The sequence below is a fragment of the Lithobates pipiens genome, unplaced genomic scaffold, assembly GCF_037356315.1.
Source record: "Lithobates pipiens isolate NorthernLeopardFrog02 unplaced genomic scaffold, aLitPip1_a1.2 Scaffold_13, whole genome shotgun sequence".
NCBI classification, from domain to species: domain Eukaryota; kingdom Metazoa; phylum Chordata; class Amphibia; order Anura; family Ranidae; genus Lithobates; species Lithobates pipiens.
In genome coordinates, this window is record NW_027507718.1 from 343533456 (window position 1) to 343561393 (window position 27938).

General features: G+C 42.2%; 1 protein-coding gene across 2 annotated transcripts in view; it reads left to right on the forward strand.

The window, feature by feature from the left end:
* Positions 1 to 27938, forward strand: part of TMEM131L (transmembrane 131 like) — a 155605-nt gene that overhangs the window by 108659 nt on the left and 19008 nt on the right. The window contains exons 26-31 of one of the 2 annotated variants that reach the window (XM_077477067.1): positions 5976 to 6124; positions 9469 to 9593; positions 11824 to 11981; positions 15749 to 15931; positions 16444 to 16522; positions 23319 to 23401. In XM_077477067.1, the coding sequence (XP_077333193.1) occupies positions 5976 to 6124; positions 9469 to 9593; positions 11824 to 11981; positions 15749 to 15931; positions 16444 to 16522; positions 23319 to 23401 (777 nt within the window). Of the gene's footprint in view, positions 1 to 5975; positions 6125 to 9465; positions 9594 to 11823; positions 11982 to 15748; positions 15932 to 16443; positions 16523 to 23318; positions 23402 to 27938 lie in introns of both variants that reach the window. The other variant, XM_077477066.1, reaches the window with a different exon arrangement.

Here is a 27938-nt window from a genome sequence, read left to right on the forward strand (position 1 = left end):
TGTTCAGCCTTGAGGGAGTACCTTCACGTTGCTACTCCTACTGCAAGAGACACATGGCGCTTTCCTCCATGCCTGCTGCCCATCTACGATGTCTAGGTCTTTTGCTGCCTGACCCTACATTTACTGCACAAGAACCTTAGATCAGGAGTACCTGAGGGGCCTAGCCTTCTACCCTAGCACATTCGACCTTCTGTGCCCCATGTCCGTTTCTGGACACATAGTGAACCTGTACCGGGTGTCTTCAGCTTGCACTCCACTAATCGTTCCAGGGCTGCCTTCAGTGTCCACCTTGAAGTACCTGACACCAATGACCTAGAATTTCTCCTCTTTGTACTGTCTTTGGAGTCTTCCTTGGCCCCATTGGTTGTGGCCACTTTCTCCACTCTATGCAGGTAGGATTTCACGGGAGGCATGCAGGACCTTAAGTTACATAGCACTACTGATTAATGATCATGACTACAGAGACCATGAGATGCTGTGGTGCGAGTTGTGGTTTCCACAGGATTACAAGCAAGAGTTTTGCTTCCACCATGCTTCTGTTACTGCACAGCAGAGCAGATCTTTAAATCTCCCTGGTGGGCCTTCTGGTGCAGGGTGTGGCTGCTCCCAGTTCCTATGAAAAAATGACTCCAGGGGTTCTGCTCCAACCTTTTCTTCCCAAAACTGAAGGGTATAGCTGTCCCATCTTGGATCTCAAGGCCTTTAAATGTCTGTATTTAGGTCCAAAAATTCTGAATAGAATCCACTCAGTCTTATTATAGCTTACCTTCATCATGGAGACTTTCTGACCAATGTGCAGTTACTGCTTTGCTGGACCTCTACACTTAGTTTGTGGTCCTGCCATTTAACCTGTTCTCTGCACTGTGGTTCTTCACCAAAGTGCTGGCCCCTCTGCTAGCCTTACTGCACTCTGTGCATTCCCTTTTTTGGGATGTTTGGACAACCTCTTGCTGTGGGAACAATTGGTGCAGGTTCTGGCGGACAATATATCCTTGACTGATTACACCTTGCAGAGGTTCTGCTGGGTGCTAAATCTTCAGAAGTCAGCACTGGAACAGACTCATTGCTTGTAAAGCAATAAAATAGAGGTGCTGGACTTGAAACTATACATAAACCATCTCCATAGACAGTGATGGAACGTGGGAGGTTAACACAGGACTTGTATGGTTTGACTCACCATTTTTTTTTCAAAATTGCATCTGATCATTTTTAATGAATATATATGTAACCCTTAACCTTCACCATAGATTGTCTCAGGCAGTGGAATACAGTAGTCAATGTATTTTAGAATCCAATTAGCCCCCTTTCATCAGGGCTTGGCTTTTGTTGCTAGAGGTCTATTATGGTCTGTGTGAAAATCTCCTGGATGGATTTCTTCAACACAAATTTGCAGAGCTCAGTGGCTGTATAAATAATGTTGCTGGTGTCTGTAGGGTTTTATCGCAGTCCATATTAGTACTCTCGCAAACAAACCTGAGCCCTGATGGAGGAGAATTCATTGGCCCTGAAATGAGTTGGCTACAGTTTGTGCACTGGGTTTGCAAGTACACCCTGATGTGTTCCAGGACCTTTGTCACAGATTGGGCACGCTAGATGTTGACCACCTTGTTTCCAGGTTCAACATCAAAATGGACAGGTTTGTCTCCAGGTACATGGATCCTCTAGCAGAAGCAGTGTGGATGCTCTGGTGCCTCGGTCAGATCATTACTCCCTGATCTACATTTTTCCTCCACAAGGAATCCTTCGTCTTGTTTCATGTTATGCAGCATTAAGATGATATTGAGGATGTTCTGGTATTCCTCATATATGGCTCAGGCAGATGTAGTACACTGCCCTTCTGAGTCTCCTAGAAGGTGCTCCGCAGGCTCTTTCAGATCGTCCAGATCTGTCTGTTACTTGCTACCCTGCTTCATGGTTGTTGACATAAATGGCATTACTGTTGAAGCCCAGGTTCTAAGGGGCAGTGGCATCTCTGAATCTTTGACCCCCCCCCCCCCCCCCACCACAATGCTAAAAGCTAGGAATTGTACTCCCTGTAAGGTCTATCAACACTTCTACAAGGCATAATTTACTTGGTAAGAGACTAGAAACTTTCATTCCAGGAATTTGCCAGTCAAATGAATCCAATGTTTTTCAGATGAACCTGGACCAGCATTTGGCTCTTAGTACCCTTGGTAAGGTTCAGGACTCTGTGCTTGCAAGCCAGTTAAGACACTGCTGGCTTCCCATTCTTCGATTAAGAATTTTGTGCAGGGTATCTTCCATGTGGATCCCCTGTTACACTCTGGGACCTGATTTTTCTCTGCGCTTTAAAAACTTTCCACTCCTATTTGCATGATTGTATTTCTTGTGATTACCTTAGCGAGGTAAGTGTCTGTCTGAATTGGCGGCTTTATCCTGTAAAGAGCTTTTTCTGGTCACAAGGACAAGGTGGAGTTGATACCCAGGGCCCTCTATCTAAGGTCGCTTCGGCTTTTCCCTTCAACCAACAAATTGTTCTTCCTAACCTGTGTCCAGCTCCTGTTTATCAGAAGTAGCGTATCGCTTGGATGTAGTTCAGGCTGTGCAAGTTTACCTCACATCCACTGTTTCTGTTACAAAGACTGGCTCTTTGTCATTCTTGGTGGTCCCCACAAGGGGAAAGCTGCTTCTCGTTTCACCATTTCCCTATGTCCCAGACAAACCATTATTTAAGCTTATGTTCTTAATGATCTGGTTTCTGCTTTCATGTTCAGGTGCTTTCTACAAGATCTGTGAATGCTTATTGTGCTTTTAGGCATCAAGCAGCCTTTGCTGAGATTTGCAAGGCTGCCACCTGGTGGTGTTCTGTGCACATACTCTCAAAGTTTTACCAGGTGGATGTTAAGACCACATCCAATGCCATCTTCAAGCGTTGGTTCCTTCAGGCTGTTCTTTAAAGCGATAGTAAACCACACCTTTAATAAAAATTAAAAAAACCTGCAAGCCAATGGCATAATGTGCTAGTATGCATCGCATACTAGCACATTATGAAATGCTTACCTTAGAATAAATCACGGTGGCAGGCTGTCACCACTGACAGGGCTTTCATCTTCACCCTGTCTTCCTTCCGGGCTTGTGTGTTCCGGCTATATGATTGGCTGAGCCGCGATTACGTCACTCCCACAAATGCCCATGGGAGCACTGAAGGGACGTCACCAGCTGCATGCAGTGTAAATATCTCTTAAGCAGTGCAAGTTTAGGAGATATTTACTGTACCTACAGGTTAGCCTTATTATACCCGTAGGTACAAGTCAAAAAGAAGACTTTAATAGCACTTTAAGATGCAGGCAATGCCCAGATCTGTTTTTGTGGACCTGTTAGTGTTTTGTTTCTGTTGCTCGTTGAGGGACACCCCTCTAGGTTTATGATCTCTTGGTGTACTGCTATAACACATAACAGGAGCATGCTGGAAGTAGAACAGATTATCCTGGACTGGCCCTCAATTTGTTTTCCAGTGTTCAGTACTTCTGTAGGCAGCAGTATAACCCAACAGTCTCTGAATTCTAGTGTCTGTCAGTGGATTTTATGGTAAGTACAACAGTCCCATAATTGCAGCTCCCCAGTCCTTGAATGTCTTGGTCACATTTGTTTTCTTCATACTTTTTTTCCCACCTTTTATGTTTGCCTGATGATTCTGCACTTAACACACTTCCAGGCCTGGAATGACACCACTAACCCACCCTTCTGTATCAGGACTACAGAACCCCACCCTTAACATAGACGGGCATAGATCTGTAGTTCTTAAAGAGGAAGTAAACCCTTTTTTCCCCCTGCAAAGTAAAAGCATAATGGACTAGTATGCATCACATACTAGCCCATTATATTGCACTTACCTGCAAATGAAGTCAGGTTAGGCGATATTTCCAGTACCTACAGGTAAGCCTCATTATAGACTTGCCTGTAGGGAAAATTGGTGTGTAATGCGGTTTACACATGACCAAACTTTTTGACAGCAAAGGTCCGACGGAACGAATCCGCCGTACAATTCGATCGTGTGTGGGGGCTTCATCGGACCTTTGCTATCTAAAAATCAGACAGACTTTAGATTTAGAACATGTTTCAAATCTTTCTGACGGACTCGAGTCTGGTTGAAAAATCCATTGGTCTGTATGCTAGTCCAACAGTCAAAAACCAACGCTAGGGCAGCTATTGGCTACTGGCTAGGAGCTTCCTTATTCTAGTCAAGTCGTACGTCATCGCGTTTGAATCCGGCAGACTTTGGTGTGATTGTGTGTGGCCAAGTCTGTTAGTTCGGAAAGTCTGTCGGGAAGACCATTGGGCCTAATCTGCCAGAAAGTCTGGTTGTGTGTACACGGCATAAGGGTTTACAACCACTTTAAAGATAGCTGACAACATTGTCACTGATAACTGCACAGGCAGAGTGCGCAGGAAATTATCCGCTCACAAGATTTCTGGCAGTATCAACCAGGTATTTTTTTTGCAGCCATCAATCAGATCTATTAAAGCTATTTTAATGGTATTTTCAAAAGACCAAATAAGAGAAGTTCATTGTTGGGGTTTACATAAGGTTCAAAGGTTACCAGACTGCAGGATCAGACATTTTCACCTGATTCCTTCTTGTTCTGCAGATACAGTAGGAATGTGGTGCTTTGGTTCGCAGCTTAGGTAAGAATTATTCAATATGTTCTAACCAGCCTGTGTGTAGAAAATGTAGAAAGTATCTTTCCATGGTCAGATTGTTTTTTAAGAAACACCCATTGCTTATTACCTTCAATGTTTAAGAATAGGATATATTTTTGTAACTAGTTTATAATCCACTTAAATTGATTCTGTCACTAATTAAAAAAAAAAAAAAAACACTGCCTGGAAGGAAACATTAAAGTGGTATTAAACCCAAAAGCAAAGATTTATTATATTGCAGCTTGGTGATCCAGCCGATAAGTCTGTTATTTTTTTAACAGCCGTCGTAGCAGTTAGAGGTTTGAGACAAATCATTTACCACTGATGGATGTTTACAATGCTCAGCTATTATTTATGTAAAAATCGTATCCCAAAAGCAACAAACAGTTGCTGTATCTGCTTATAAAGTGTTATCTGGAGTTCGGCTTTGTTTAGTGAATCTAAATCTGCTAGTAGATCTAACACGTCCCTCGCCCCGGACTGACATTGCTGCAGTCCAAAGGTGTCTTTGTTGCTCCTTCATCCAGAGTGGGGGCACTTTAATACAGGAGGTGTGTTACTGGCTAGATCACCAGCTGAAAACAGAGGGGGGAAAAAGGCCTGAAAACAAATTCAGCTATAACATCTAATCATTGGTAAGCTGCAATATTACATTTTAGGTTTAATACATCTTTAATACTTGCCTATTCTGCCACCTGCACTATCTATCTTTCTCTTCAACTACGTTGGCTGAAGAACCTTTATTATCTGACCTGCTGCCAGATGTGTTAGTTGCTTGGTTCCTTGCTAGACGCTGTGGTTCAATTTATTGGCCCCTTTTTCTTTACTGTGTACAGTAGTGATGTGCTAACCGGGGTCATAATGACAGTAGGAGAGAACAGAGTGAAAGAATTTAGCTCATCGGTCTGCTGTTGTAAGAAAGACTGTGTTTCGTGATATCAGTGTATATCCCAAGAATCAATAAACAGAAATAGAAATATTTAAAACAAGTTCTATATGTGTGTTTCATCAGTGTTTAGCTACTTGTCTGGAGTTCAGCTTTAAATCAAAAGTAGCTTAGAATGCGACCAGATATCGCTACAACCTTTCGCCTACTGTGGACTTCTGTTTGGTCTTGAGATTAAAAGAAATCTGGTTAGGTTAGCCACCTTAATTTGATTACGATTGCCACTTGAAAAGAATTTGGGCTTCAAGCTCTATGTGGTAAGAAAAAGACAATTTTGGTGTTAATGGAGATTTTATACCCTAGGTTAATTATTCTGTTTGTAGATCTTATAAATTTGTGTCATTATCCACTTTATGGCTTCTTACAGGAAACAAGCATCGTATTTCCCCCACAACACACAAGGAATGTGTTGAAACGCCCAAAAAGTCAACAGACAGAAAAGCTTCTGCAGAAAAGAATCCTCAAAACAGTATACGGGAGAAGACCTGTGGTAAACCAGATGTGTCTCCAATCAAGGTATGTGTTTGTTTTTTTGTTTTTTATGTTGTCCTGTAGTTGTAGATTCTCTTTAACTCTGATAAAACCAAATCTGCTGTGCAAAATTAGAAATGAGCCTCAAGTGATATCTCAAAAGTGTAATCCTGTGACTCTGTTTTTATAGGGTGTACCTCATTAGAATCCAGGCCAGTTCTATTTGGTAAGCCAGAGTCCCCTGCCTTCCCAGGGGCCACTACTTGGCCAAATTCACCCAATTCCTTACAGATACTGACCGCAGATGCTAAAACTGGGAAATCCATTTGTGTTTTTTTGGTTTTTAGGTTTTTTGTTAAACCAGTGGGTTGATTGAAAAAAAAAAAGAAAAACAACTTGACAGATCCCCACATCCACACAAGCGACGATAATGCTGGGATCTCTCCCGCTGTGTACTTTGTACTCTGACAGAGGGACTGACCTGCCTTGGCACGAGAAGTCCAAGGAAGAGACAATCTCATCCTTCTGTTTCTGCATCTAGACACATCTATTTCACAAGGCTAAAAGCAAGAAGTTGTGGGATGTTTGTTAATCCTTGCAGGTCCATAGGTAGTGGTTTCTTCAGGCATTTGGGTGCAGAGAGCACATCTTCAGGATGCAAGGATAGCCCCTTACCCCTGGCAGCTTCAGCTACTCGCGCTCTTCTCCACTGCACAGATTGTTCCCTTTGCCCCTCGGGGCCTCCTCAACCTAGAGGCTTTGCCTGTTTTCTGTGCTAATTCAATCTCTGATGCTATATCTCATCCTGGCTATCACACTTGCCCTCCTGAAAAATTCTTTTTACTTAAGGCATGCAAGGTCATGAGTGATAACTGTACACCTCAGAGTCCATCCGTCCTTTTTACCATAGAAACCCCTGACATGCCCAGTCATCTAGGGCCAACTTTGGCTGCCGTCAACCCTAACTGTTTTTTTTTTTATCCTCATTGTGGCCCCTGCACACCTGGTGGGCACCCATTTGTCTCTTTTCTTGGCATCCCCTCATGTGGGAAGGTGACGACCTCTGTGAAGAGAGCATTCATAGCAAGCTCAGGCAGACTGTTTCTCCAGGGGCTATACGCCCGCAAAATCCAGAAGAGTCTTGCTATATCAGGTTTCAGTGTTGGAAATTGCCTTCACCCGTAGGAGACAGTAACTAGCATAGCTCCTTGATTGAGGAGCCCACAACATGGTTCCCCCAGACCTCTTGTCATCAGACAGGAATATACCAATCTCGCCTCTTTTGAAGCACTGGTTAATGAGGGGCAACCCTCTTTTGGTTGTTGAGTCACTCCCCTGTCTTCTATCTCCTCTTTGTCCACCTCAGTATGTTACTCTGCTGTTGGGGTCTGAACAAGCATGTGTGTCTACTCCTAGGGACTGGATAGTTTCTGGCCTGATCACTCAACTTGCCCATTAGATGTTTGACAAAAACTTCTCTCCCCTCCTTTGGGGTTTTCTTCTCCTAAAAGAATCATTGTCTTTGGGGCCACATTCTAGAATTCCAAAACAGGTAGTACATTCTACATTGTCGGATCTTCCTTTGGTCAGATCACCTGGTTGGGACACCACTACACACTGCTGCTTGGTTATAATACTTTGCACAACTTCAGTTATTGCAGCTGCAAGCACAATCCGTGTGTGTAAGTGATCGAAAATGTATATATAGATGCTGAAATATAAACCTAAAAAACAATAAATGGTTTTACATGCATGGTTGTGATAGCATAATACCATATATGTTGGGCTGAGTTCTTTATGTACTGTATATTGTTTGTTTGTAGCACAGCACTTATCTTTCAACACTTTTTGATTCCTGTTATGGATAATATTGTAGGTAAAAGTCTTACCCAAGCTGATCACTCTAAGGGCAATCCTTGGGAAGCAAGCCCTTCCCAAATTGCTGACTCTTAATGTCTAGGAAAGACAAGAGATATTCTTTCAGCAGGATCCTTATTAGGGCTTGCCCCAGAGATGCCTCTTGCGTACTTGTGAGGTTGTCTTGCTCATCCTCTCCTTCATCAGGGTTATAACACATCTCATTAATCTATGGTTGGGTTCCAGCTCTTCTTTTGCCTACTCCTAGCGTGTTGCTGTTGCACCTTACCCCATCAGTTGTTCCAACTTGAATGAGATTGAATCTCTCTTTTCTGGACTCAGAATTCTTGTTCACACTATTCATCAGTTAAACACATTGGAACAGAACCTGGTCGTTAAGTGAGGAGTACCTGTAGTTTCTAGCTCATTTCTTTTTTTAATCTTCACCTTTCATCTTGTTCTGACAATATCATGAGGTATGGACTTCTTGTTTCTTGACCTTTTTTACAGGGTCAGGTGAGTAAAGGCTTAGGGTCTTAATGGTAGGCCAGCTGGTCTTGCCCTTACAAGGATTTTTTTTTTTCAGGTCCGATGTCTTGTTTCCACCAGGGACTTTGTTTCCTTTCCTTGTTAACCTTGTTGGCTTTTTTTTTTTTTTTTACACTGGAATTTGTTATTGTTCCACCCTTTAGTGGGTTAAGGTTGTCAGCTTTTCACTGAAGGATTGGTGCTTCTTCCGTGGTCATTCCTCTCTTGTTTTGTGACCCCTTTTTCTTGTTCTGGGGCATTAGGTTAATTTTCTGTGTCCTCACTCTAGTTGTGTTAGGTTCCCATATCAGGCAGGAGCTTCAGCCTCATTCAATGTTTGTTTCAGGTGCTTATCTTTCAGGTGTATTTTGGGCAGCAGGCAGTCTCCAATTGTGTTTTGTTTAACTTCCTGAGAATAAAGGCCTTTCTGTGTCTCCGTACGAGAAAGAATTGGAATATCTTTTTTTTTTTTTTTTTCAGGCCATTGAGGGACACCGGTCTTGCCCCTCTTTTGTTTATGAAACCGCTTTTGGTACTGCTTGTCTGAGACATTTTAGATACAGATGGGTTATTTTTGGGGTGTTTTTTGTTTTGTTTTTGTTTTTTTGCCATTGTCCAATCCTTGTGTTTGCCAGCAGTATGCCTTTCTGTGATCTGAACATACTCCAGGGAAAGAATTTTCTTTATTTTTTGTTATGCAACTTCCCATGATGCTGTATGCACCTCCTTCCTGCTCTCATGCCCAGAAGAGAGGAGGATTGTGGTCTTGGGACAGGCAATAAATCACCCAAATTAAAGGTATAAAAGCAGCAATTTTTGTATTTTGGGGCACATAAATCAATTTTATACTGCATGGGACTATTTGGGTGCAAGGCTTTCCAACCACTTCAAGTAACCTTCTCTGAACAGTGCATACAGTATAGTATTAATTTTTTGTTTTAGTTATGACTACTGTATACTTTTTTTGTCAATTTATATAGAGGGTGTTTTGTATCTTCCAGCAGGAGGAGCCGTTTCGGCGGAAAAACCCATCAGAGAAAAGGGATGGTGTGTTTGCAAATTTAAATTGGAATAAAAACAGAACGTGCACTAGAAAAAGTAAAAAGAAGAACAGTGTCTTCCCTGCAAGGTACCCCTTTCTTCCTATCCATAGATTTTTATTCCATAATGATTTTCCCTTCTGGTCTCAAGGGCATTCCCAGTATTAAATATAAAGGGAAACTGTATTGGTTTTAAAGCGGATCTACACTGCATCTGAGCACTAGGGATGGGCGAACAGTTCGGCCCGAACATAAGTTTGGGTGTTTTGCAGAACGCCGAACATTACGCAGTGTTCGGGGCAAATTCAAAAGCTGCTGGAACACTGTTAAAGTCTATGGGACATTAACATGAAAAATCAAGTGTTCATTTTAAAGGCTTATATGCAAGTTATTGTCATAAAAAGTGGGGACCCAGGTCCTGCCCCAGGGGACATGTATCAATGCAAAAAAAGTTTTAAAAACGGCTGCTGAGTGTCAGTTTTTGTATGGATTCCCTTTAAAGCAAGCTATATATTTGTCCTTTCTCCTACTGTGTTAAGTCTATAATACTACCTGTACAAATGATACAACTTCATATATAGGGTTTGTGTCAGCAAGCCTCCAGCTAACACATTTCTAGTGTTGCTGGACTTTTTTTTATTCTTTCAGCTAGCCACACTTTTTAGTGTCTATGTCCAATCTCCTTTTATATTTACTAACCTCGATATAAATTGAAAGGATTGTTTAAAGGGATTGTAAAGTGAATTTTTTTTTTTTTTAAATAACAAACATGTTATACTTACCTCCACTATGCAGCTCGTTTTGCACAGAGTGGCCCCGAACCTGCTCTTCTGGGGTCCCTCGGCGACTGTCTAGGCTTCCTCCCGCAGGTGCTTCTCACGTTCATGCGAGCTCCCTCTCATGGTGAGAAGCACCTGCGGGCGTGCTCCCGTGATACAGCTGGCGGCTATAGCCGCTCACTGTATCACATGGCCCTTCCCCCCGGCGCTCCGCGTCAGTGGATGTGATTGACAGCAGCGCGAGCCAATGGCTGCGCTGCTTTCCATCCATCCACTCCAGCCAATCAGCGGCCAGGCTGAATGGTGGAAAGGATGACGGGGGCGAGCGCGGGATTTTCGAGGGGTGAGGTAAGTAAAACCGGGGGGTTGAGGGCGCAGGCACTGTCAGATGTTTTTTCACCTTAATGCATAGAATGCATTAAGGTGAAAAAACATTTACCTTTACAACCCCTTTAAGTAGCCCCTCACAATGTAATTGATAAATCTAAAGACAGTTTTACCATGGTGATAAGTCAGAGCATGTGGTCAGCTGCTGCTCTTTACTTTCTCCATTTGAGGTAGTCAGGATCCATTGTGTGACTAAACAAATGGTAAGCATTTTAACAGCCTGACTCCTCTCCTCTCTAGCACCCTTTCCAGGACTAAGTCTTTCCTGACTGCAGCGCATTTACTAATACAGTATAAATGGTCCACCGCCAAATGATCTTCATAATCCAGCAGGTTTATTAATACATTTACTTGGGCACTTTGGTTTAGGTTAGTGAAAGAGGGAGGCAGAGCTGTATCTTCCTAGACTCATTGAAACATTTTAAGGGAGGCCATAGGCAATGCGAATTTCGCACAATTCACACAATTCCCCCGTCGACACAGACAGTGCTGACAGGGGAATCCCTCCTTTTGAGTAATTATTTGCTCCCAGCGGCGGAAGCCATGCCCCCTGGGAGAAGATACTAGTTATAAACGCAAGTGAATCAGGCAGGCTGGTTGTACCCAAGCTGAACAATCTATCAGCTTGGTACATTCAGCCTGTCCATACACGGTTTGAATCGTGGCCATTTCTTGCTGAACCAGTCGAGATTCAATCCGTCTATGGCCGACCTAACTCTGCACTCAGACTTCTACCACTTGCATTGCAGACCAATTTTTTATTTTTTTTTCTTGGGGTACATTTTAAATGAACTGAACTGTATCTAAAACTAAAACCATGTATATATTATATGATGTGTCTTTTACATATCGTTCACTGTTTCTTTGGGCAGTAAGCTGTATTGGGCAGGACTGTCATACTGCTACTGGTATGTTCTATATTGGCTCTGTATGCATGTATTTTATATAGCCTTCTGTAAAGTGCTATGGAAGGGCTTCCTTTAAAGTGAATAACCATACCATTATACAAAGGCAGGTAAAATAACAAGCAAGTGGGCAAACGGTGGCTGGGCAAGGTTGAAGTAATAGGTTCTTACAAACTGGTTCAAGATGAAAATGTTATGACTTTAAAAAAATAACTTCAAAGCATTGTCTTTCTCTTTAAAACTACCAGAGTTGCAGAACAAAGTACTTTGAAACACAGCTATCAAGATGTGGACAGACCAGAGTCAAGAGCTACAAACAGAGGGAAAACCTGGAGTTCATTGCCAAATGGTGACGTCTGCAGGATAGAATCAAAAAACAGCCGAATGCCACCACGTGGGGATACAGGTATCTTGTCTGCTAAATAGGAACACCAATTGGATATTGCACAGAGGTTTAAAGCTGTAAAGGGCCTTTTTATATGCTATTCATTTTCTTTGCATACAAACTGAGATTTTGAACTCAGCCTGTATTTTAAACACCTGTCATTAACACAGGTTACCTGCAGTCTTTTATATCTCCTATATCAGTGATGGGGAACCTTGGCACCCCAGATGTTTTGGAACTATATTTCACTTGATGCTCAACTACACTGCAGAGTGCATGAGCATCACGGGAAATATAGTTCCAAAACATCTGGAGTGCCAAGGTTCGCCATCACTGTCCTAAATAATCTGTAAGAGAAGAATAGGATCTGGAATCCACTGCACTACTTCAACCTTTATTGCATGTACAATAAAATCATCACGGACCATGTGGGGCACAGCTGAAGGTTAACGCGTTTCACGCTACAGCTAGTGCTTACTCATAACCTCCTATCCCCAGGACATATCAATTATATAATATCTGTATAACAATGAGGCTGATTTTGCCTGATGAGAGGTCTCCCATACCATGCAAAAAAGGGGCATGGGGAGTGTCCAATCGATAGGGTAGATTGGTTCTAAAACCACATATATTGTACAATCTCATCATCCTGTGTCTGTTTGATAAAACTTCCTAACATACTACCTCATAGTTCCACATACAAAGTATAATCCAATCTGTAGAATTACATCTGTCAATTATACCTGTATTTCCAGTGGACAGAACAGCAGGGTAGATGTTGGGAGATAGTAGACACCTTATTCATGTCGCAGCCAGGACTGTATGTTTAGTAGGTAGCTCACTGGTTTACATACAGCTTATATATGTTATACATAAAAAGGATAGTGAAAAAAATATATAAAAACATGATCATGTCAATCTGGAAAACCGATACACATTTTCCCTTCTATATATCCTCATAAAGTTGTACAACAAAGATGTAATATCTCATCCACTTTAAACAGGGACTGACAACCCACCAAGTGCTATCCTAGTTTGAGGCTGGGTTCGCTATCCTAGTTTGAGGCTGGGTTCGCATTGCTGTGCGGAGCGTCTCACAGCAGAGTTCCGGTGCTTCCCTGTTCACTGTTTCAGGTCTGAATGTTTGGCTGAATTTGGACCTGAAACTGACCAGAAGACACAGGACTCCTGTACAGTTCGTTCCGGAGCTATGTGAATCCACTCCATTGAGAGCCGGTCACAGTCTCCTGACATGCATCCATCAATAGACCCAGAACAGCCCTCACAGACAGAGCGAGCAGCGATCCTGATGCTCAGCAGTAATGTCTCCTACACAATGGCAAACCTGTATATCTATATTTTATAAATGCATCAAACACAATGTGGTGTATTTGAGTACACGTGCAGAGTGTGCGGTACAATAAGTTGGACGCACCACACGACGACTACAAGCCGGTCTTAGGGACCATATATATGACATCAAGAGACATGATACCAGTGTAGCAAGACACTTTTTTTGAGATACACAGAGGTGACACAATGGCCATTCGCTTGCAAGCAATAGAGAAAGTAGTTGCTCCCAAAACAGGGTGAGATGTATTTAGGTTGTTATATAAACATGAGGTACACTGGATATTTCATTTAAAACATAGAATTCCAGAACGTGTCTATTTTCATGTGGCACTTTACTCATTTTTATGACTAGATATTCCAAACCACTATTTGTAGATCTAAACTTATTGTGCTGTATAATTCTAGAGCAACATGGGCAAACATCAGACCCACATTTAAAATTTCCTTTAAAAGACAGCCAATGAGTGTGACCGGCTCTTGTAGTGGAGAAGTAGCTTGTGGAGAGTCACTGGCCCAAAGAAGGAGCTTGTCTATACTACTTTGACCCCCTTTTTAGAACTTTTGCATAGGTTTCATCTCTCTATAGAATCGGGATGTAACGTTCAACTATTTTCCTAACCTTTGCAAAGGGGGTAGAGAAAACTGGTATGTTTTGTCATCCTCCTATATTTTTCTCTCTTCTAGTAATGAGGATCTATGTGTAGTTCTAGCTATATCTAGGGCTCTGTGTAAAACTGGTTGGGAGTAACCACTTTGGGAGAAACGGTAATACTTTTGCTTCAGATTCATTTGTAAAATCCACCTTCTAAACAGATTCGGCGGACCCTTAGTATTTGTCCTACTGGGATCCCCTTAATGTCTAGGTTGGTCTAAATCCGCTCTCAAAACAGTGTTACCCGGTTTTCTATATAGATTGGTTACAACTTTACCACCCTGCTGTGTTAATTGTACATCTAGAAAAGGTATTGTTTACTCATATTTACAACCTGTAAATTTAATCTATTGTCCTTAAGATACTCAACAAATCCTTCTAATGAGTAATCGCAAAGATCAAGTCATCTATATAGTGACAAAACTTTATCTGGGACCTAAAAGGATTCCCTCCACCATAAATATGCACCCTCTCCCACCAACCCATAATTAGGTTGGTGAGAGGGAAAAAAGCTAGCAACCATAGATGCTCCACGTCTCTGGCAAAATAACTCTCCATCAAATTGGAGAAAAAATTATGTGCAAGCAATTAACCCAAACGATTCAAAAGATATTATTTCTGGACGCATGTAAGACCACTGTATATAAATAGAATGTGTTAGCCTCCAATCCTAAAGCATTGTGAATGCATGAGTACAAGCTAGCCACATCACCCAGATATAGACCCCCCCCTTTACAATTTTACAATGTACCTAGTAACTGTTCAGTGTCCCTTAAAAAAAAAATGGCTAACTCCCTAAACCAGGGTTGTAACTGAGTATCCACCCATTGGCCCAATCTCATTTAGGGCTCCAAACCTAGACACTTTAGGTCCATCCACTAGAGCAAGGATATGCAATTAGCGGACCTCCAGCTGTTGCAAAACTACAAGACCCATCATGCTCTGCCTCTGGGTGTTATGCTTGTGGATATCAAAGTCTTGCTATGCCTCATGGGACTTGTAGTTCTGCAACAGCTGGAGGTCCGCTAATTGCATATCCCTGCACTAGAGGATCAAGACCTTTGTGGGTTTTAGACAGGTGGTAGAAAACCGCCATAACAGGAAATTGGAGTACTAGGATCTCACCTTCTTCCTTATTGAAAACTCCAACCTTAACTCCTTTCTCTATTAAGGCTGTCCATGTTCCTTTATATCATTTTGTTGGATTACTTTTTAGTTTTTCATAAGGACATTGTCGTACAGTTGACACAGGGCTTCCTTTTTGTATGCCAAGGCATCCTAAACAACTGAGTCCACCTTATCTGAACCTTTTATAACCATATCCGGATCTTTACTTCATAAGGAACTCCTGTTCCCCGGGAGACAAATTGTCCCTGGCAATGGAACCGTGTAACTTTACCCCTTGAATTGACTGGATAAAGATCAGACTTAACCCAGATGTTCACTTGGTTACCATTCACAGTGCCCTCTTCTATTATATTGCCAGATTCACCCATAGGTTCCTCCACGTTTATAATTCAGCACTAATCAGTGATATGTGATCTGTAAAAACTGCTGGTTGGTGACGTTAATGTTTAGGCGGCAGAAAAATGTCAAATGTGCCAGGAAACTGTAAGTTAGCAGTGGACCATATGACTGCCTGAAACAGTTTTTTTTTTTTTTTTTTTTTTTTTTTTTTTGGTTTTAGACTGTTACAATTTTTACAGTAATAATTTCAGTTTATTGCAGCATACTGCTATCTTCCGATTTTATGTCTGACGTGTATATATACACCTCTTTTCAGAATGCTTTCAGATTCTCAAAAAGAAATCTGTTGAGAAGTTTTCTTCTGACTCTAGCTCTGAATGTGGCAGTTCTCGTGGCAGTGTGCGGGCTAGCCGAGGCAGCTGGGGAAGCTGGAGCAGTGCTAGTAGTTCTGATGGGGACAAGAAAACTGTCGTTCCCAACAGGTTCTACCTCCCACAGAGTAAGTGACTATTCCTAGTTTAACACTGTCAAACATTGAATCAGTTTTTCATGTCTGAATATGACAAATATATTGTACTATACTTCTGCTACATAAATGTGCTTTTGATTTGGTCATTTATAGCCACATTGCCTTACATTACTAAAAAGCCAGGTTATATATAACAATAAAAATAAACGAGCCAAGAAGCTGAAAAGTAATGTGTGTAGATCTGTTTATGGTTAGATTGATATGGTTAGGTTTGTCTTAATTTTTTTTTTAGATCCACTCATCCAAATTCTGATTTAATCAGATTAAGTACAGATTTGTCTGTCTTGCCAGTTGTAGCTCTAACTGGCTTTAGTTAGGACTTTAAATTTTGTACTGGTTCCAATATTAGACATCCTACTCTAGCGGCTAAGAAAAGGGATTCATTATTCAAAAATGAATTCATTTTCAGGGCTTGTGGTTAGCATGGAAATTGCATATGGTTATTTTGCATACCTTTCTTATACTGTTTTTTTTATTTTTAGGAGAGAACATGTCACACAGTAGTTTTCCTGCAGAGAGCCCTATTGCTTTAAATTTGTCACACAACATTTGTAACACAAGGTAAGACTCTTCAACAAAACAAAAATGATATATGTTGTACCTTACTAGCCTTTAGATTTGGTGGCGACATTAGTTTTATATTTTTAATGCTTTTACTGTTATCATTTGGCGATTCTTCCAATAACACACTTGAAGTCTAGAATGACAACACTTACCCCCCCCCCCCCCCCCCTGTATCTCTCAAAACAAGCTAGAAAGGACTACAGTACTCCACCCCACTTTTATTAAAATAGAGGGGCATGGTTCAGTAGCCCTCAGTGATAGCTGAGAACATTCTAACAGATAATAGTCCAAACAGATAGGGCGCCCAAGACGTTATCAGCCAATAGGTTTATGTCAAAAAAAATAATTCTGTGGTATTTTTTTATTTTTTGTTTTGTTTTTTTGTTGCACGTGTGAAGCCAACCTTGGCTTAAAGTGGTTGTAAACCCCCCCCCCCCCCCCCCCCCCCACAACCATGTAAATCAGCATAAAAACCCTAATGAACACTGCTTGTAGATATCTCCCTACTTGCTTAGTATTGTTGTAATCCTTGTTGTTCTGTAGAATGAAGTCACTGAGCATGCCCAGATCTCCCGTGATTTACGGCACACTCTCGATGTGCTTATCTATCTGTTATCAGGACTTCCTACGGCACAACACTGAACTCTAATCACTCAGAGCTTCCTCCTACACACCATGTGACATCACATACAGTCGAAACTTGGCCATTACTGCAGTCTTATCAGCTGAAGCTGATAAATCTAACAAAGGCAAACATTAGACAAGTAAATACTATGAAATAAACAAGTAAGCTATGAACAGGGAAGCAGGGTTGCCATAGAAACGTTGGATTGAGAAGGAGGCTTGGTTAATGGTACAGGAAGTGCTCAATGTAAGGGTGGAAATACACTCCACTCTGGACTCAGAAAACAATACTTAAGATGGCGCTGCCTAACCCCTGGAAACAAGTTTTTTAAACTTTCTTTAAACGGTAAGTAATATGCGATTTGGGCTGGATTACAGTGGATTACAGTATAGTCTGATTATTATAATGGACTAAATGAAAAGAAGCATCAGAGTGAGAGAGTTTACTTCCTCTTTAAAGTGTTTGTAAACCCTTACAAACCACTTTGACCTACAGGTAAGCCTAGATTAAGGCTTACTTGTAGGTCCAAGAAATATCTCCTAAACCTACACAGTTTAGGAGATATTTACGAAAAGACCCTCACAGCTGCGTGCAGGCGCACTATCGCTGTTAGCGGCATGCCGCTGCTAACAGCGATATGCAGTTAGTGGCGGCTTCCTTGCACATGCGCGGGAGTGACGTCATCGCTGCTCCGGCACTGTGAGTGACCGGAGCAGCGATACCCAGAAGAAGATGGACGCTCCGGACTACAGGGGACAGCGGTGAGATCGCTGGCTCCTGTGTCAGGTAAGTGTGTCTATTGCAGATTCAAAGGACAGAGGTGTCTTGGTCAAGGGTACCGGGCATTCTGTCCATATCAGAAATAAAAAAGGCTTCCGTAAAAGAGCGGCTCCCGCTCAGCACGCCTTATAATTTAGAGTTTGATAATATCAGGAGTATTGTGCATAGATATCTCAGAGGATCAGACGCTGGTCTGAGACATGTAATCAATATATATCAGAAGGGCCCCTACTTTGGGGAATTATCTGTCTCCACGTAAGTTTAATCCTGTCAAACAGCAGTCGGTCACCTGGCTGCATTTTAGGAGCAACTATAGTTGTGGTGCAAATATTTGCACCTGTTGTAAACATATCATTGGAGGTGATGATGTACAGTCCTGCTCTACTGATAAAGAACATAAATTGCAGTCATTTTATAACTGTAACACCAGATGTGTGATCTATATTATCACATGTACACTGTGCAATATACAGTATATATACTGACGTACCACTAGACGCCTCAGGGACAGGTTCTATGAACATTTATTCAGTAAAGAGAAAAATCAATCTACAATTGTTGCCTGCCATTTTAATCAATATCGTAACGGGGACACACCCTGCAAAAGAAGTCTCTTGGATTTTTCACTTTAAAACACGCAAGCCTTATGGCTTAATTTGAATGGGACATGACACATTTTCATGAATACGTTTTGAGTATTATGGCACGTACACACTATCAGAATTTCCTGCCAGAAAAAGACAGATGAGAGCTTTTCATCGGAAAATGCGACTGTGTGTATGCTCCATCGGAATTTAGCTGTCCGAATTTCCGCCAGCCAAAAATTGATAGCATGTTCATCGGTAATTCCGATCCTGTGTATGCAATTCCGACATGCCAAAAATCATGCATGCTCAGATTAAACTACGAGACAGAAGCTATTGGCTACTGGCAATTGAACTTCCTTTTTCTAGTCACGTCGTACGTGTTGTACTTCACCGCGTTATAAATGATCGGAATTTGATGTGACCGTGTGTAGGCAAGACAGCTTGAGCCGAATTCCGTCGGGAAAACCATCAGAGCTTTTTCCGACAAGAATTCCGATCGTGTGTACGCGGCGTTAGAGTTTGTGTCCCTTCAGAGGTACTAAACCTTGATACTCGTATCCAAGTTTAGTGTTTATATTGTTGGATAATAAACGATACACACTGGGTCTAAATGAAAGAGCTGCCGCTTCTCATGTTGAACTGCCTGGATACGCATAATTTAGTTTTATTTATTTTCTATATTGATTTATATGGATATATATGATGTGTGACCACCCAACAGTTCAACACATGATCTCTCTGTATTTAAGGTGATGATTTAATATGCATCTTTGCCTTGTCTTTTTATTTTTTTTAATATATTTGTATTTATTTTGTTAGTGTTGATTTTTTTTCTCAGTTTTTTCACATTTTTATTTTTGATGTTGTAATTATGGTTTGGGGATTCTTCTCCAGGGATATTTATGTTGAATTAAGTTAATTGCTTTTACTATGTTTGTCTTAAGTGTTTTATAATCAATTATAAGTCAATTAATCAATGCAAGCTTTCCAGGTGTGTTTGGCCAATGCTGCTATAAACTTAAATAGCTTGCACTGAGATCATACCATGTTGTGGACAAGCACGAATTTACCGCGTTTGCGGCTCTGTTTGATCTGTCCACAGCTCCCAGTGTGTTCGCTGAGATCCATGTTATAGGGTACCTGGATGACTTCTGAGGGAGTAATCCACTTTATTGCTACTGTAGTCCAATGTGCCTCGCACAGTGCAGGCTCTGGAGAGGTTTGGATGGGTTCTGGCTTTCCAGAAGTCGGCATTAATCCCAACCCAGAGTTTGAAATGTTTAGGCCTGACCCTGGATACCAGCATGTGACAGTGATGGTAGCCTTTGAGGCAGTGCCCTTTTGCCTAGTTTCATTCCAGAACCCTCCAATGCAATGTCTTGGTGGAATGGGATAGGAAGACACAGGCAAGCATTCGCAGTGGATGCTCTGATGACACCTTGGCACCAGTTTGCCCTAGTCTATGCCTTCCTGGCTTGTCTGAGTCACAAGATTCCAGTGGAAGGATTTCTGGTGATTCTGATCCACATAGCCCAGGAAAACTTGGTACTCAGACATTGTAAACATGTTGTGAGGTTTGATTCCTCCATTCCACTTTACCATTCCTTACTTTTAATGGCTTTTGGAGCCAGTGTTTTGAAAGAGAGAGGGTAGGTTCTAATTCGATCATTCCTACCATGTTGAAGGTTTGGAACAGGACATTCCAAAATTGTCATGTTGGAATGTCCAAGTACATCCCATGTGCAGCTTTCTGATGAAGGCAAATATTCCTGCAGTATTTTTTGATAACCTAGTGCATGGGTCTTCAAACTATGGCCCTCCAGTTGTTCAGGAACTACAATTCCCATCATTCCTAGTCATGTCTGTGAATGTCAGTTTTACAATGCCTCATGGGATGTGTAGTTTCGCAACAGCTGGAGGGCCGTAGTTTGAGGATCCCTGACCTAGTGCATTCATCTTGCCATCAATTTTGACCAATTTCCTCTGCCTTTGTAGCTCACACATCCCCAAAATATCAGCGATCCACCTCCATGTTTCACAGTAGAAAGGGTGTCATCATAGGCCTTGTTGATGCGCCTCTCCAAATGTAGCGTTTATGGTTGTTCCCAAAAAGCTCCATTTTGCTCATCACTCCAAATGGCTTTGTGCCAGAAGGTTTGAGGCTTGTCTCTGTGCTGTTTGGCGTATTGTGAGTGGCTACTCTGTGGCATTTGCATAGTAATTGCTTTGTTCTGGTGACTCGATCATGCAGCCCATATTTCTTCAAGTGCCTCCTTATTGTGCATCTTGAAACAGCCACACCACATGATTTTTAGAGGGTCTTGTGTTTCACCTGAAGTTATTTGCGGGTTCTTCTTTGCACCCCAATTTTCCTGGCAGTTGTGGCTGAAATTTTAGTTGGTCTACCTGACCGTGGTTTGATTTCAACAGAACCCCTCATTTTCCACTTCTAGATTAGAGTTTGAACACTGCTGATTGGCATTCTCAATTCCTTGGATACTTTTTTTTTTTTTTTTTTTTTTATATCCCTTTCCTGTCAACTGCTTTTCCCGCAGATCCTTTGACAATTCTTTTGCTTTCCCCATAACTCAAAATCCAGAAATGTCAGTGCAGCAATGGATGAAAGATGCAAGGGTCTGTCAGGAGTCCAGAAACTCAATGAACACACACACACACACACACACACACACACACACACACACACACACACACACACACACACACACACACACACACACACGTTCATGTTATCAGGCCAAAATCCTCAGTCGTTTGGATAGTTTTTGTTACCATTATGATTTAAAAAGAGTAACCACAGTTGATTGATAATAAATGGTTTCAGCCAAACACTAACCATGAGTGAAAAATGTTTCTGAAGTCAGTTGGCCAGGAATGTCTTGTTAGTGTAGAAGATTTGAAAAAGCAGATTTGTAGTTGGCACAGAAGACCTATGCTCTTTGGCAAAATGCATTGGTGTTTTTAGGCATAAGTGCTATTTAAATGAGTCGCTGAACTATTTTATACAGTGGCCATCGCTTTCTCCTTAACCACTTCAGCCCCAGAATATTTTCCCCCTTAAGTACTTGCCAACCGGTGCCCCCCCCCCCCCCCCCCACACACACACACAGTTAGAAACACTCCCCAGGGCTCACTTAACCCCTATACTGCCACCTAGTGGTTAACCCCTTCACTGCCAGTGTCATTTACACAGGAAACGGTGCATTTGTATAGCACTGATTGCTGTATAAATGACAATGGTCCCAAAAATGTCCGCTGTGTCCACCATAATGTCGCAGTCACACTAAAAGTTGCTGATCGCCGGCATTACTAGTAAAACAAAATTAATAAAAATGCCATAAAACTATCCCATATTTTAAACGCTATAACAATCAGGAATCGCTTATTGCGATTTTTTTTTTTTTTTTTTTACCAAAAAATATGTACAAGAATGCGTATCGGCCTAAACTGAGGAAAAAAAATGTTTTTTTTTTATATATTTTTGGGGATATTTATTATAGCAAAATGTAAAAAATAATGCTTTTTTTTTTTTCAAAATTGTCGTTCTTTTTTTTGTTTATAGCGCAAAAAATAAAAACCGCAGGGGTGATCAAATACCACCACAAGAAAGCTCTATTTGTGGGGGGAAAAAAGGACGATTTTGTTTGGGAGCCATGTCGCACGGCTGCGCAATTGTCATTTAAATTGACGCAGTGCCGAATCGCAAAAAGTGGTCTGGTCTTTGGCCTGTAAAAAGGCAATTTTTTGCGATATGGCACTGCCTCGTTTTAACTGACAATTGCACAGTCATACGATACTGTAGACAAATAAAATTGATATCTTTTTTTCCCCACAAATAGAGCTTTCTTTTGGTGGTATTTGATCACCTTTGTTTTTTTTTCTTTGTTTTTTTTCTTGCACTATAAATTTAAAGAAAAAAGACCGACAATTTTGAAAAAAACAAAACAATACTTTTTGCTATAATAAAGATCCCAAAAAAACAGTAAAAAAACAAACACATTTCTACATCAGTTTAGGCTGATTATATATTCTACATATTTTTGGTAAAAAAAAATCGCAATAAGCATATATTGGTTTGCGCAAAAGTTATAGCGTCTACAAAAGCGTCTCTTAAAGGAGCCGAGGTACCCATACATCAATTAATGGGAACAAGCCAACTTGCCAACGTAAATGTGCGTGAGCTGGTCGGCAAGTGGTTAAAGTGGATGTAAACCTGATTCCTGAAACTTGAGCTGGGCACTTATATCTGCAGTGTTTTCTTATCTCTCTTCAAAACACTGTGTCCTGTGGCTTTCTCCTGCTCTGTAGCTCTGTTATCAGCCTGGTAACTTCTGACAAGTTCTGCAACACAGGCGATAAAAGCAGCTTGAAATTTGTGTGTGGGAGGTTGTTATAAATAGATTAGCAGGCGCTTTACTTGTCAGAGCACAGCTCTGCACATACCTTCCTTTCTTTGCCAATGTGGAGTGGGGGTGTGTACCTTTCCTCCAATAAACTGTCTTGGCTGCAGGCCTAGACTTCACACTCAGTGTTGAACAGGAAGAGAAAATCTGTAGCACAATGTGAACTTTCTAAAGAATATATAAAGCTGAAGACAACAGATAAACATGTAAAACTTATGTAAGGAGATTTGTTTCATCCCTGTGTATCATCTGAGGCTGTTCACTTCACTGGGTATACAGTTTGTGAGGGTTTACATCCACTTTAACTTGTAAACTAAAGAAAATGAAGAACTCGGATCTTTATAATTGATTTGAAACATCTTGTGTGTTTATCATTGCAGTTCAGACATAAACACCATCTCCCACTATCCAGATATCTTGTCTTCACCCTTTTCTGAGGCCTCAGATGCTGAAAAAACTAAAGGTACAGTGTACTTTGTAAATGTATATTTATTTTTTATTATTAAAGTGTAATGAAAAGCAAAACTTTTTTTTTCCTTTTTGATAGGGCAAGGGAAGGTTATAACACCTGCCATTTTTTTTTTTGCCATCTGTGCCCCGTAAGGGAGATTTTCCTTCACTTCTTGTCCCATAGCCAAAACAGAAGATTTGAGGTAATCCCTTCAAAGCGGGGGAATCCCAAGGTTTTACCAGGGTCACCATAACTAATGTCCCCATTGGAAGATTCCTCCTTAATTCCTTTGTCAAAAACTTTGGCATTTTATTTTACTTTTGATGATAATAGTAAACAGGAAAAATAGAGAAGGTGGATCTCCCTAACAGGGGCACAGACAACAACAATAACCTGCCAACGGTTCTCATCGCTTTCCACTCTTTCCAAAACAAGAAAAAAATTGCCTTAGTTATAGTTCTGTTGCTAGTACATTGGTGTGAAAATGGTTAGTAGATACAGGAGTATAGCAAGAAAAATTCTGATTTTTTTTTTGATTGTACATGGGACACAGAGCCTTAAGTAATTACTTAATGAGTCATGGGCCACCTTCAGGTGTTGATACTGGTATACCCAATACAGGAAGTTGACTGCCCGATATAACCCATCCTCCTTCCAGGAGTAACTCCGTTATTCGCCAGTGCCTAAGGTGTTGGTCACGAGTGAAGATGTGCTCTGAGGTGCTCCAGGAGGGATCCATGCTGGATTTAAAAAACGTCCACAATCGGATCCATCCACGCAACTGCGGCCACAGGATGGTACCCGGGTCTCGCATACAAGAACAAGGTTTTTAACGCTTCTCTTTGAGGGCTGGACCCTAGGAATCGGGACCTTTTGGTCTTGCTACATTACCTAAAGTTGTCCTGAGGGGTGCTATACAGGTCCAAAGGAGTGGAACCCCTATTAAAAAGGACCCGGTCTTTGAAGGTTTAACTACGCTACCCACTGTGATGGGTGAAGTTTGGCTCTGTCTGTTTAATCAGCGGTATCCTGCAGCGAAGAAATGGTAAGAGAAAAGCTTAGGAATGGCAAAGTCCACCTATGACTTTTCTTTCATATTACATTGTAATGCCTTAAAGTCTCCTCTAGAGGGAGTTACAATACCCTTTCAATCTTATTTTAGCCTGACTGCTAAGAACCCCCCCTCATCTACCGCCCCCCAAACATCGAGAGGTGCGGGCCACTTTATATAAACATTTGTAATTGCTTTTTATTTAGAGACGTTTTTTTTTCATAGACTCATGGCGTGTCAGACCCGTATCGTACGATATGCGTGAAGGGGGGGGGGGGGTGATAAAAAGCTGATGATTACCACTTTGTGTCTAGAGAGCAGCTGAAGGAGAGCTGCCACAGGAGCGCTGGAGCATGTGAGAGTACACAGTCATTTGTTTCACAGTCAGTACAGGAAAAAGACAGTATTGTTTAGCATTAGTTTAATCGGGGCTGCCAATGTTTTTTTCTTACTATTGTAGTATTTTTAAAGTGCCTCTGCTTTTGTGCTTTGCACTATGGCTTCCAAGGTTACTACTAAGGCCCCAAAGATTCCACCACCAGGCGCTGGGAACTCCAGTCATGCCTCCTCACCTGAGATACCTGACATGGCAAGCCAGGGTGAGTCTTTGGAACCGATTGGTGGTGCAACTGCTTTTAACACTTCAGCTCCTGTATACATGACTGAAGATGCATTTGTCTCTGCCTTGCAAGGCTTATAAGGATGATTAGCGGCTTTAATCACATCCTCTATTCAGGGGGATAGGAAGCTTGCTAGATACCACTGTCCCACTTCAAACCCTTTACCAAGGGAACAGTGCAGACAGGATGAGGTATTACCCTCAGACGATCGAGAGAAAGCGCAAAACGATCATTCCTCTGAGGAGGAAACAGTTGATTCAGCTTCACAATCGGAGTTACAGATCCTTACAGAGATGGTTCGCTCCACTTTCATGCAACTCCTAACCGAGCCAGCTTAAATTTTGGCTTCTTCCTTGGGTTCTTTGAAACCTTCCCAACCTGTGCATGTGTTTCCTGTCCGCGCATTACTAGAGAAGCTTATTTATGCCAAATGGGATCATCCGGATAAGCATTTTCTCCCACCAAAGAGATTCTCAGTACTCTATCCCATGGAGGAAACATTCACCAAATGATGGAAAGTTCCAGCAGTTGATGCTGCGATTTTCAGTGTAAATAAAAGTTTGACTTGTCCAGTAGACAATGCGCAAATGCTTAACCACTTGGGATCCGCGCTATTGCCAAATGACGGCATTAGCGCGGACCTACATTTCCGGGACTACGTCTATTGACGTCGTCCCGTGTACGAGCGGCCTGCGCGCCCCCTGAGGGGCGCGCGCGGTGCGCTCTGTGATCGGCGAGTCCATGAGACTCGCCTGATCACCGATCCGTGCAAGGGGTCGGTCCCGACCCCTTATCACGTGATCAGCTGTCAGCCAATGACAGCTGATCATGTGATAGAACGGAGCCGGTAATCGGCTATTATTCCTCCTCGCGCTGACAGCGCGAGGAGAAAAAATAAAAAGCCGATCACCGGCGGCCGTGATCGGGACATCAGTCCCGATCACGGCCAGCAATACAAGGGACCACCTGCCACCTGCCAGTGCCCACCTGCCTCCCGCAGTGCCATCCTGAATAAAAGTAAGTGCCCCCCGTCAGTGCCCACAGTGCCCACAGTGCCACCCACAGTGCCCACAATCTGCCTCAAAGGTGCTGCACCCCAGTGCCGCCCATCAGTGCCCAGCAGTGCCGCCTATCAGAGCCACCTATCAGAGCCACCTATCAGTGCCCATCAGTCCCATCTATCTGTGGTACCTATCAGTGCCCATCCGTGCCATCTTATATGTGCCCATCTTTGCCCATCAGTGCTGCCTTATCTGTGCCCATCGGTGCCGCCTTATCTGTGCCTATTAGTGCCGCCTTAACTATGCCTATCAGTGCCCACCAGTGCAGCCCATCAGTGCCCACCAATGCAGCCCATCAGTGCCCACCAATGCAGCCCATCAGTGCCCACCAATGCAGCCCATCAGTGCCCACTAATGCAGCCTATCAGTGCCGCCTAATCAGCGCACTTCAATGAAGGAGAAAAATGACCCGTTTGCAAAATTTTATAACAAACTATTAAAACATGATTTTTTTTTTTGCATCTTTTTTTGTTTGTTTAGCAAAAAATAAAACTCCGAGCTGTAACTAAATACCACCAAAAGAAAGCTCTATTTGTGGGAAAAAAATGATAAAAATTTCATTTGGGTACAGTGTTGTATGCCCGCGCAATTGTCATTCAAAGTGCATCAGCGCTGAAAGCTGAAAATTGGTCTGGGACTGAGGGGGGTTTAAGTGCCCAGTAAGCAAGTGGTTAAACATCCAACAGATAAAACATTGGAATTCTTGGTAAAATCCTCTTTTTCCTTGGCAGGGACTGTTACTCAACCTGCAGTCGCCGCAATGGGCATCTGTCAGTCCTCAAAGGACCAGTTTACTGATGCTCTTAAAGAGGTCCCTGCTCAACAGGCACGTGCGTTGATCAAACTACCAAAGGCGTTATTTTTTTCTATAGATGCTATGAAAGATTCTATTCACCAGGCGTCCCGCCTTGCACTTGTGCTAATACAGATGCGTAGAACCCTTTGGTTAAAGAATTGGGCAACTGAAGCACCTTGTAAAAAGCTTCTGACTACTTTCCCTTTTCATGGGGAGCGACTATTTGGCGAGGATTTGAATAAATACATCCAGACAATTTCTGGTAGAAAGAGTACTCTCTTGCCAGTCAAAGGAAAGTATAAACATCCTTCATTAAAAATGACTTTTTCTCCTGTGCCAAGTGCATCCACCTCCTAGGCAGTGGTGACGGCCTTCCCCGTCAGACTCTAGAGGAAAATCTCAGGGTCAGTCCCAGGTACAAAAGAAGACCTGGGACTGCAAATCTGCAAAGCAGAACACTAAGGCCTCATCATGAAGAGGCTTCCACCCCCCCCCCCCCACCTCTCCAAGGTGGGGGGAAGACTTCTGAAATACTCAGAAGTCTGGCAAAGGGAAATTCAGGGCAGATGGGTTCTCTCCACAGTCTCTCTAGCACACAAACTAGAATTCCGGGAGTTTCCACCATCTCGTTTTCTGAGATCAAACGCTCCCAAAGATCCAGGGAAAAGTTTCAAGCACTAGACCAGTTATTGGCTCAGGGGGTGATCATACAGATTCCCACACAAGAGCAAGGTTCGGGGTTTTATTCAAACCTGTTTTATGGTACCAAACTAAATGGGGCTGGCGAACCCATTCTAGATCTAAGGAATCTAAATCCATTCCTCAAGATCTGCTCCTTTCACATGGAATCAGTCAAGTCAGTAGTTTCCATCCTACAAGGAGGAGAACTTCTGGTGTCCTTCGACATCAGAGATGCATGTCTGCATGTCCCTATATGCCCTGCTCAACAGAAGTTTCTGCAGTTCAAAGTAGAACAGGAACACTTCTAGTTCGTAGCTACAGCACCCAGGGTGTTCACAAA